The sequence below is a fragment of the Ictalurus punctatus genome, chromosome 2, assembly GCF_001660625.3.
Source record: "Ictalurus punctatus breed USDA103 chromosome 2, Coco_2.0, whole genome shotgun sequence".
NCBI classification, from domain to species: Eukaryota; Metazoa; Chordata; class Actinopteri; order Siluriformes; family Ictaluridae; genus Ictalurus; species Ictalurus punctatus.
In genome coordinates, this window is record NC_030417.2 from 21097147 (window position 1) to 21108379 (window position 11233).

Sequence of the window (11233 nt, forward strand, 5' to 3'; positions counted from 1 at the left end):
GATGTTTTTGGCCTTGAGTGCCTCAGCCTCGTCCTCTCCAAACAGCAGAGAGCTCAGTGTGGACTTCCTGCGCAGACTCTGTCTCCGAACAACCTGGAGGAGGAAGATGAGGAGGAAGTTAAACATCCGATACATACAATTCATCTGGAAAGTATTCACAGCGCTTCACTTTTTCCACATTTTGTTGTTACGGCTTTATTCCAAAATGGCTTAAATTCATTATTTTCCTCAAAATTCTACAAACTATACCCCATCTTGACAACGTGAAAGAAGTTTGTTTGAAATCTCTGCAAATTTATTAAAAATAAATTTTTTTTTAAAAAAGCACATGTACACAAGTATTCACAGCCTTTGAGATGACACTCAAAATTGAGCTCAGGTGCATCCTGTTTGCACTGATTATCCTTGAGATGTTTCTACAACTTGATTGGAGTCCACCTGTGGTAAATTCAGTTGATTGGACCTGATTTGGAAAGGCACACACCTGTCTATATAAAAGGTCCCACAGTTAACAATGCATGTCAGAGCACAAACCAAGCCATGAAGTCCAAGGAATTGTCTGTAGACCGCCGAGACAGGATTGTATCGAGGCACAGAAACCTTTCTGCAGCATTGAAGGTCCCAATGAGAACAGTGGCCTCCATCATCCATAAATGAAATAAGTTTGGAACCACGAGGACTCTGGCTACGGCTGGCCGCCCAGCCAAACTGAGCGATCGGGGGAGAAGGGCCTTAGTCAGGGAGGTGACCAAAAACCCAATGGTCACTCTGACAGAGCTCCAGCATGTCTCTGTGGAGAGAGGAGAACCTTCCAGAAGAACAACCATCTCTGCAGAACTCCATCAATCAGGCCTGAATGGTAGAGTGGCCAGATGGAAGCCACTCCTCAGTAAAAGGCACATGACAGCCTGCCTGGAGTTTGCCAAAAGGCACCTGAAGGACTCTCAGACCATGAGAAACACAGATTGAACTCTTTGGCCTGAATGGCAAGCATCATGTCTGGAGGAAACCAGGCACCACTCACCACCTGGCCAATACCATCCCTACAGTGAAGCATGGTGGTGGAAGCATCTGGATCGAGGGAAAGATGAATGCAGCAATGTACAGAGACGTCCTTGATGAAAACCTGCTCCAGAGCGCTCTGGACCTCAGACTATGGCGAAGGTTCATCTTCCAACAGGACAACGACCCTAAGCACACAGCCAAGATAACAAAAGGAGTGGCTACAGGACAACTCTGTGAATGTCCTTGAGTGGCCCAGCCAGAGCCCAGACTTGAACCCAATTGAACATCTCTGGAGAGATCTGAAAATGGCTGTGCACCGACGCTCCCCATCCAACCTGATGGAGCTTGAGAGGTCCTGCAAAGAAGAATGGGAGAAACTGCCAAAAAATGTTTTCATAAAGACTGTTTTTAAATGGGGTGTGTGTGTGTTTCACATTATTGAGGCTGGTGTTGAGAGAGTGTGTGTGTGTGTGTGCACTTGCCTTATTGAGGCTGGTGTTGAGTGTGTGCGAGTTGTTGGAGTTGAGCTGTGTCTGTTCAGCCAGGATGTACGCCAGGTGTTTGTGTCTTTGAGCGTCTAGTGTGTCCTGAGAGAGTGACCCTGCCAGTCTCACTGCCTCCCCGAGCACTACCGCACCGTCCTCCAGCTGACTCGGCAGGTCCGACAGCGTGTTAAAGATGGACGCCGAGTTCTCGGATGACACCAGCTCTTCCTCCTGCACAGAGGAACCAGTTAGAGGAGAAAAACTCTGGTGAGAGACAGTAATGATGTGGATGTGGGCGTCGCTCTGACACCTGCCTGGAACCTCAGCGAATTAGCAAACACACACGCACACACACACACAAACACACACAGAGCTTATTTTAGTCCTGCATGGACACGGTGATATCCACAGCAAGCAGGAAGTCAAATCAAGTTCACCTGCTTCAAATTAATTCTTAGAACTCTTTGACCTTAAATTTTAAGCTACCCTTAAATGGTTCCACAGTTTCGCTCCTGAGCCATCAGTCCTGAAATAAAGCAATTAGCAGTTCTATTCTTTAACCAGCTAACATTGTGGAAGTATCATGACGTGATTTATAACCATTATAGTCATGACCTCTATATGAAGACAAAACCTTCTTCCAGCTGCAAGTCATTATAATGGCCAGTTTAATCAGCTTGCAGGATTTGACTACTTCTGATTGATTTTACTGTCTTTTTGCTCCTAACAGGCTCTCTGAGAGAACAGTGAGGAGACTCGGGGTCACGACCCACAGCTACTCGATGTCTGAGACTCTTCCAACCCATCCATCATTTTGTAATTAATCAAACTATTTGCTGCAAGATGAATGCGCAATGATGCACTAAACACAGCATGTAGCCGAGGTCAAACAACATTATCCAGTACGAATGTGTGTGTAAACTCAGATGTGAAATAATTAGGCCACCCTAATGATGATGTTCCAAAAAAAAAAAAAAAAAAAAAAAGATTATTGAATTGGTTCTTTCTTTCTCAGGGGTAAAAAGAGAAAACCCAAACATTTCTCACTCTGAATGGAAATAAAATAAAAGCATGTGCTGTGCATAAGTATTCACTTTTCCCACATTATGTAGTGTTACAGCCTCAAAATTATCTGGACTTTTTTTGGGGACTAATTTGAACACAAAACAGACCATAATACTGAAGCAGGTGAAAAAATTCTATATAGTTTGTACAATTATTTACAAAAAAGACCCAAACAAACATAAAAGTCAGTGCGAAACACCAAACTTAGGCCTGGTATCACCATAACTGCAGTGAAACATGGTGGTGGTAGCATCATGTTGACTTCCCCTTTGTTCTCTGAATAACAGTCCTTTCTCTGAGTAATTCCCCTCTTTACCAGGAACAGGTGTGTTTATATTGAGGTCACGGAACTTTCATTACAAACAGAGTGACTCCATTCAGCTAATTATGACACTTCTGGTGAAAACTAATTCAGGAGTTTTACAAAAACTTTTAGAACTTTCATTTGTAAATAATTATTCAAATTATATGGATGTTTTCCTTACACTTCAATATTATGTGCTATTCTGCATAGATTCAAGGCATAAAATCCCATAAATTCCATTACAGTTCCAGGTTGTCACACTACAAAGTGTGGAAAAGTTCTATACTACTTATGCGCAGCACTGTGAATAGGACCATGTGTTTAATTAAATCAGGTGCAATGCTTTAATAAAATGTCTGATGACCTTTAAACCCATGAAGCCCTGTGCTTGAACATCCTCTCTGATCTCTGAAGCACCACTCATACACAACACCTCTGGTGATCCTCTCAAATACTGACCAGGTGCTTCACTCAGACACACAAACCTTTCATTTCTGCTCCAAGTGTTAAATCTCACGGGGCTAATGGACATAATTACTGCTGGAACACCATCATCACCTGTAGCGTTGTGTGTTTATAGTGTGTTTATAGTGTGTTTAGTGGACTCACCTTGATCTTCAGCATGCCCAGTGTCACCTGGAAAAGCACGATAGAACCCTCATAGAAGAGCAGATCCCAGATCCGGAGCAGAACCCGGATATCCACGACACTCGCAAAAGAGGTGAGGAACCAGTGCAGGGTGATGAGGGAAAGTTCTGTGGAGAACAAAACACACTTTAGTCTAACGCCTTATTCAGATGAAATAAATAAAAATCTCCTCTGTGATAAAGACGTTGTGTGTGCACGTGTGCGTGAGACCGATGTCGTGCTCCTGCAACAGGCGGTCCAGACGGGGCAGGTACTGGACGATGAGCTGGCGTAGGACGCGCTGGTCTGTCTGCACTCCCAGCAGGGTGGAGGAGAAGTACGATGGAGGCAGCAGGTCCTCAATTAAAGCACACATCATCCACAGAGTGTCTTCTTCCTCCAGGAACAGCAGCAAACACGACACCACCTACACACACACCCCAACAACAACAGTAGTGAGTGTAAGGTCACCTCTAGTAGTAAAGACAGAAAGACAGTCACTGAGCACTAAAGTATGGAAGATAAACTGATAATAACATGCATAACATTATACACTCATTAATATTCAGTATATAATTGTAAATGTAGTTATAATTGTCCATATAGTCCATATGGTTCTGTTCCTGCTATTGACATATCACCTTTAAGTAAAAAAGAAAAACCAAATAACTAACTAACAACTAAAAACAATACCCAAGAGAGAGAGAGAGTTATAGATAGACAGACAGACAGGGAGAGAGATGCACAGAGAGACAGACAGACATACAGGGAGCAAGATGCACAGAGAGAAAACAGACAGGCAGACAGACAGGCAGTCTCACCATGCCGGTGCCTTGACAGTAGCCGATGTCTGGGTAGAGCCAGGCCAGGCCTCTGAGAACCCGTCTGAGGCGCGGAACTCCCACACTATTCAGAGTACTGAAACAGGCGTTAGTGGGCATGGTGCGCAAAAGATCCTTCTCTATCTGTGGAGAACACACACGTCCTCTATAATACAAGGAACAGGTGAAGCTGTGTAATAAAGGTTAACACAGCAAATCCATTATCCATCTGTACTTTGGAGTATAAGAGCTGTGTGTGTGTGTGTGTGTGTGTGTGTGTGTCTGTGTGTACCTGTTTGGCTGCTGTAGTATCATCGTTTGAGCTGTTCTTGATGATCTCTCTGTAAGAAATGTCTGAAGTCCTTTTCTTCTGTAGAGCTCCTGACAGACGCATCCATAACTAACACAGACAGAGAAACAAACAGCAGAGTAAAGCAACAATGTAGTCTAGCTCCCTGCAGCATGCACACACACACGCACATACACACACCTGGGGCCTCATACTGTGCGGTATTCCAGCCAGGACAAGCGAGCGGAGGCGATCGGAGCGGGGCAAGATGGGAGAGATCAGGTCCCAGGTGAGATCTCCCACTGTGTGGTTGTGTGTGAACTCCAGGTGGGCCTGCCAGCGCAGTCTCTGCTGGGGGTCTTCTCTCTGTGGAGCTCCATGCCAATCACGTGCCTCCACCCCATCTAACACACACACACACACACATATATATACATATATACACACAGTATCTCACAAAAGTGTGAGGGGTGAAGTCCATGCCCAAGAGGGTTAAGGCAGTGCTGGAAAATAATGGTGGCCATACAAAATATTGACACTTTGGGCCCAATTTGGACATTTTCACTAAGGGGTGTACTCACTTTTGTTGCCAGTGGTGACATTAATGGCTGTGTATTGAGTTATTTTGAGGGGACAGCAAATTTACACTGTTACACAAGCTGTACACTCACTACTTTACAAAGTGTCATTAATTCAGTGTTGTCACATGAAAAGTTAGAATCAAATATTTACAAAAATGTGAGGGGTGTACTCACTTTTGTGAGATACTGTATGTATATAAAACACAGTCCTGGTGGTGAAGCTCCTCAAACATATTAGCATTACAGACAAGCAGGAAACATGGGATACTCTTTAAAATAAAAAATAAATAAAAAATAGAATAGGAAAGAAAGAAAAAGAGAAAGAAAGAATCCTTACCTTCGCTGTCGATCCGGAAGCCGAACTCATCAAACTGAGAATCTGATTCCAGATTTTGGTCTTTCTGTAAACATGAACATTTAAGTTCAGCAATTAAAAAGCAGTGAAGTGAAATAATATTAATAATAACAATAACAACAATAATAATAGTAAATGTGTGAATCAGTAAGGGAATGTTGAGTGCAGGTGAGGGAGAGTGATAGAGTGTGTGTGTGAGAGAGTAAGTGAGAGAGAGAAAGTGAGTGTGAGTGAGTGATAGAGAGTGAGTGAGTAAGAGTGAGAGAGAGAGTGAGTGAGAGAAAGTGGGAGTGGGAGAGTGGGAGAGTGGGAGAGAGTGAGAGTGGAGAGTGTGTGAGTGAGAGAGCGAGTAAGAGAAAGTGAGAGAGAGAGTGTGAGTGAGAGTGAGTGAGTAAGAGTGAGAGAGAGAGCGAGTGAGAGTGTGAGTGAGAGAGAGAGATACCTGATGGTGTTTGGCGAGGAGGTCCTGAGGCCACATGCTGGGAGTGAGAGCGGAGAACGGACCTCCGGGGGCCGGAGCGTAACTACCTGTACATCAAACACACACATGCGATTTTAAGTCTATAAGTTAACTAGATAAAAAGAATTCATGAATAAACACTGTGCTGACATTAAGGCGGTGTCATAATACAGATATGTCACGATTTAATTTATTTAAATACTTCTATACAATGATCTTTCTCATGTATTGTAAAAACATCTGCAGGTATCATCATCATATATTACTGTTGTATCGCTCAGCACTAGTTCACACTACATGTAGATGTGTTTTTTTTGTTTTTTGTTTTTTTTTTTTTACAGCCAGTGGAGGCTCTCATTCATCACTTGACCAATCGGGTCACAGCTAAGTGGGTGTGGCAGCCAACAGCCAATCATATCTCTGATGGAGAGCAGGTTCATTCGTGTTACTGAGTGAATGAGCGCAAGCGGATTTTAATCTTTACACAGAGACGGAAATCACATGATTAATATTAATAAACATAACTAGCAAGTTAGCCAGCGTTCTTATGGTTACTGCGTGTCATTATAAATACAGCTCTATCCTGATAATGTGAAAGTGAGGAGGTACCTGACATGGCGGAAAGGTGGGAGAGAGACAGGAGATCCAGAGGGAGGTTCACTAAACTCTGAAAACAGGAGAGAATACAATCAACTAAATCTCTTTCTCTCTCTCTCTCACACACACACACACAAACACACACACACACACACACACACACACACACACACACACACACTTTCCTTAACCCTGTGAATAGAGAAAGAGGAATGCCATTTTAAAGGGGATTTCAGATAAAGATTTTTCAGCTTCCTTCTTCCTGTTCTCATGTGTCCTAATTTCTCCTAACACACACACACACACACACACACACACACACACACACACGCGCGCGCGCGCACACACACACGCAAACCCACACACGCACACACCCCCCGTGTTGATATTAACAGAAAGCGTTGAGGAGGATTCACTGAAACAGGAACCAACACCAGTAAAGAACCTAAAAACTTCTACTGAGGAATCTGAATTCTCTTCACAGTTGAGGAACAGTTTAGCGCACCATGAGACATGTTATGGTCATGTGACCTACTGATAAGCCACGTTCACCACTACAAGACAGAGGCTGCATCCGAAATCACGTAATGAATTCGACGAAGTATTCATTGCTGTTGAAACAGTGCGTACTAATCAGTATGTGTGCGACCGCTCCATAGCAACTGCACTAACGGAAAAATGCACATCAGGAAAGTTAACTGCATTAGTAATGTAATGTGGGCGGGGTTAACAGGCTGAGGTAAATTCATTACCGTTAGCTTGGCCGGCTAAGGCATGATGGAGATCAAAAAAAAGTTTTCAAACGCTGTGACAACAGTTTTCTTATTTAAACCTTCAACAAGTTAAAGATTTATTTGGGTATTGTTAAACAAGTCGTGTTTAACCCAGATTGAATACTTAAAAAGAGTATTCTGCCAATATTTTCTGAGCTCGTCCACACCGGTCCCATTGCATTATGGGATTTTTGACTCGCGTAGTGGCCATCGGATGCACACTGCAAAATCTCACCGGAAGCAGTACGCCATCCGGGTTTTTCCCTCACCTACTGAGAATTCAGACATACTACCCCTCTGGCGTACTGCTTTTCACCTACTGTGTAGTAGGGTAGTACGCGATTTCCGACGCAGCCAGAGAGAACACTGTACAGGAGGACGAGGAAGTGGGAATGTCTGATTCAGGAACAAACACAATTAACTGAGATTAAACAGGACGGATCTGAGACTCGCTGGTTTTTATGTTTTATGTTTATGTTTCAGCAGGATGTACAGATGTGCGTGTGTGTGTATCTGAAGGAGAGAGAGAGAGAGAGAGAGAGAGAGAGAGAGAGAGAGAGAGAGAGAGAGAGAGACCCACCATAGACAAACACAACCCAACCTTTCACTACACACACAAAGGAATCTTTGCTAACACACAAACCAGCTCAAATGTTGAACACACACTAAAACAAGTTCACACAGAGCAGCAACACAGGCGGTGTACAGTACATGCAACACATCACTGTATAAAAGTAATGGCACCCCACCGAAGGTAACACATTCTGGGATTCTGAAATGCTTCCTACACAGCGTGTGGTCTGATCTTTCTTCAGTTCCCCGCTTAGGATTTTACTTCCTGCCTGAGATTCGCTCAGAAGAAAAACACAGTCTCAGCGTGGCTTTATTCCTTTCATACTAAATGTGTACAGAGACCTTAGGAAGAATAATAAATAAAGCTGAAATGAAAGTAGCAGAGATCACTTGTGTGTCTGATAATCTAATTGGAGAATCTATGCTAATCCAATCACACTGATTAGTGCCTTATTTCATTCACTTTAACTCATTAGCTTTGGAAGATTATATACACAAGTGTACAGCTACTGTTGTTTCTCATCAGGACAAAAAAACTGGACTACACCCCCTCCCGACCCCGCGCACCTGGACTACACCCCCTCCCGACCCCGCGCACCTGGACTACATCCCCTCCCGTCCCCGCGCACCTGGACTACACCCCCGCCCGTCCCCGCGCACCTGGGCTACACCCCCTCCCGTCCCCGCGCACCTGGGCTACACCCCCTCCCGTCCCCGCGCACCTGGGCTACACCCCCTCCCGTCCCCGCGCACCTGGGCTACACCCCCGCCCGTCCCCGCGCACCTGGGCTACACCCACGCCCGTCCCCGCGCACCTGGACTACACCCACGCCCGTCCCCGCGCACCTGGACTACACCCCCTCCCGTCCCCGCGCACCTGGAGTGCACCTGGACTACACCCCCTCCCGTCCCCGCGCACCTGGACTACACCCCCTCCCGTCCCCGCGCACCTGGACTACACCCCCTCCCGTCCCCGCGCACCTGGAGTGCACCTGGACTACACCCCCTCCCGTCCCCGCGCACCTGGAGTGCACCTGGACTACACCCCCTCCCGTCCCCGCGCACCTGGAGTGCACCTGGACTACACCCCCTCCCGTCCCCGCGCACCTGGACTACACCCCCTCCCGTCCCCGCGCACCTGGACTACACCCCCGCCCGTCCCCGCGCACCTGGACTACACCCCCGCCCGTCCCCGCGCACCTGGACTACACCCCCGCCCGTCCCCGCGCACCTGGACTACACCCCCGCCCGTCCCCGCGCACCTGGACTACACCCCCGCCCGTCCCCGCGCACCTGGACTACACCCCGCCCGTCCCCGCGCACCTGGACTACACCCCCGCCCGTCCCCGCGCACCTGGACTACACCCCCGCCCGTCCCCGCGCACCTGGACTACACCCCCTCCCGTCCCCGCGCACCTGGACTACACCCCCGCCCGTCCCCGCGCACCTGGACTACACCCCCTCCCGTCCCCGCGCACCTGGACTACACCCCCGCCCGTCCCCGCGCACCTGGACTACACCCCCGCCCGTCCCCGCGCACCTGGACTACACCCCCGCCCGTCCCCGCGCACCTGGACTACACCCCCGCCCGTCCCCGCGCACCTGGACTACACCCCCTCCCGTCCCCGCGCACCTGGACTACACCCCCTTCAGTCCCGTAAACAGGTGAGTCCTGCTCAGGTAAATCCTGTACACGTTTCATGAATAAATAAAGTCTGTTTGTGGTTAGTAACAAACTCTGAGAGACTCCTAAACATCTGATCTGCAAAATATCACATCAAGAATTCATTATAGCAAAAATAAACAATAATAAAAAGGTATAAAAGTTATTTTTTTTAAAAAGCATAATTAACATTAATGAGCAGCTTCGCTATTAATGACTTTACTAACCTGGACTTCAAAAATCAGCCGGATAAATAATATTTAACACTAAATGACCACGACATTTTCTCCATTCCTCCATCTCTACCTAAGACACTAACTAATCAGCTAACTATTGCTAACAGCTAGCATACCCGCTCCAGAAAAGTAGAATAAAACCTCACCTTTTACACCATGACTAAGCTCCACCTGCACACACCTCCACCCTCTGTATCAGTGTTAGTATTAAATGGAGCTGTTTAGCCGGTTTGTTAGCCGATGATGCTAACGTCCTAGTTTTAGCTCCGAGTCCAGCTCTGTTTTGTTTTGCGTCACGGACCCGTTCGCCTGCTGATCTCACACGTGTTCCTCCGCACGAAAAGGTGGTTCCACAGCCAGCGAAGAGACACGAAAAGAAACAAACAGGAGAATATTTCAGAATTTCGCTTTTTACTCATTTGTGTTTGTCATGTTTTTACACCCAAGTGTGAAAACAGCGATAAAGCTATATTTCTGACCCTGGGAAAGTGTTCCATATGGATGGGATTTCCTTCAGTCACAGTAAATATCCCTCCGCTGCCTCCAGCTAACTGATGACGTCAGCGTTCAGCCTTTAGTGTGCGTGTTCGTTAATTTAAATAAAAGAACAGAAAAGATTTTCTTTTAATTGCGTACAGGAGGATTAAGACAATACTTTAAAAAACTATTATTGACCAAGGCCATTTATTTCATCTTAATATTTTGTATTGTAAAATATCTTACAGGTGCATCAAAAAAAAAAAAAAAAATTAGAATATTATGGAAAAGGTAATTTTTTCCTGTAATTGAATTCAAAAAGTGGAACTTTCATATATTCTAGATCCATTAGCGATATATTTCAAGCCTTTTTTTTTTGTTTTAATCTTGATGATTACATCTTTCGGTTCATGGAAATCAAAAATCCAGTATCTCAAAATATCAGAATAAAGAATTTATAATACAGAAATGTTGAGCTGAGAAGAGCTCTAATCAGCTAATTAACTCAAAACATCAGCAAAGGGTTCCTGAGTCTTTAATCTCTCAGTCTGGTTCAGTACATACAACCACAATCATGAGGAAGATGAAAGTAAATTTTGCATTTCATTTGGAAATCAAGGTTCCAGAGTTTGGAGGAAGAGTGGAGAGGCACAGAATCCAAGTTGCTTGAAGTCCAGTGTGAAGTTTCGACAGTCAGTGATGATTTAGGGTGCCATGTCATTTGCTGATGTTGGTCCACTGTGTTTTCTCAAGTCGAGAGGCAATGTAGCGTCTACCAGGAGATTTTAGATCACTTCATGCTTCCATCTGCTGACAAGCTTTATGGAGATGCTTTATGGAGATGATTTCCTTTTCCAGCAGGACTTGGCACCTGCCCACAGTACCAAAACTACTAGTAACTGGTTTGCTGACCATGGTATTA

The 11233-nt window shown here is 45.6% G+C and overlaps 1 protein-coding gene across 4 annotated transcripts in view; it reads right to left on the minus strand.

Moving 5' to 3' along the window:
- Positions 1-10346, minus strand: part of sgsm3 (small G protein signaling modulator 3) — a 17439-nt gene extending 7093 nt beyond the window's left edge. For 2 of the 4 annotated variants that reach the window (XM_017487971.3, XM_017487954.3), the window contains exons 1-11: positions 9981-10346; positions 6602-6659; positions 5975-6060; positions 5515-5578; positions 4798-5000; positions 4600-4707; positions 4308-4451; positions 3718-3913; positions 3469-3614; positions 1488-1721; positions 1-93 (exon numbers count right to left, since the gene is read on the minus strand). The exon at positions 1-93 is cut by the window's left edge and continues 90 nt beyond it. In XM_017487971.3, the coding sequence (XP_017343460.1) occupies positions 1-93; positions 1488-1721; positions 3469-3614; positions 3718-3913; positions 4308-4451; positions 4600-4707; positions 4798-5000; positions 5515-5578; positions 5975-6060; positions 6602-6608 (1281 nt within the window). In that variant the 5' untranslated portion in view covers positions 6609-6659; positions 9981-10346. Of the gene's footprint in view, positions 94-1487; positions 1722-3468; positions 3615-3717; positions 3914-4307; positions 4452-4599; positions 4708-4797; positions 5001-5514; positions 5579-5974; positions 6061-6601; positions 6660-9825; positions 9960-9980 lie in introns of those variants that run through there. The other 2 variants (XM_017487936.3, XM_017487945.3) reach the window with 2 other exon arrangements.
- Between the last annotated feature and the right edge of the window lie 887 nt (positions 10347-11233).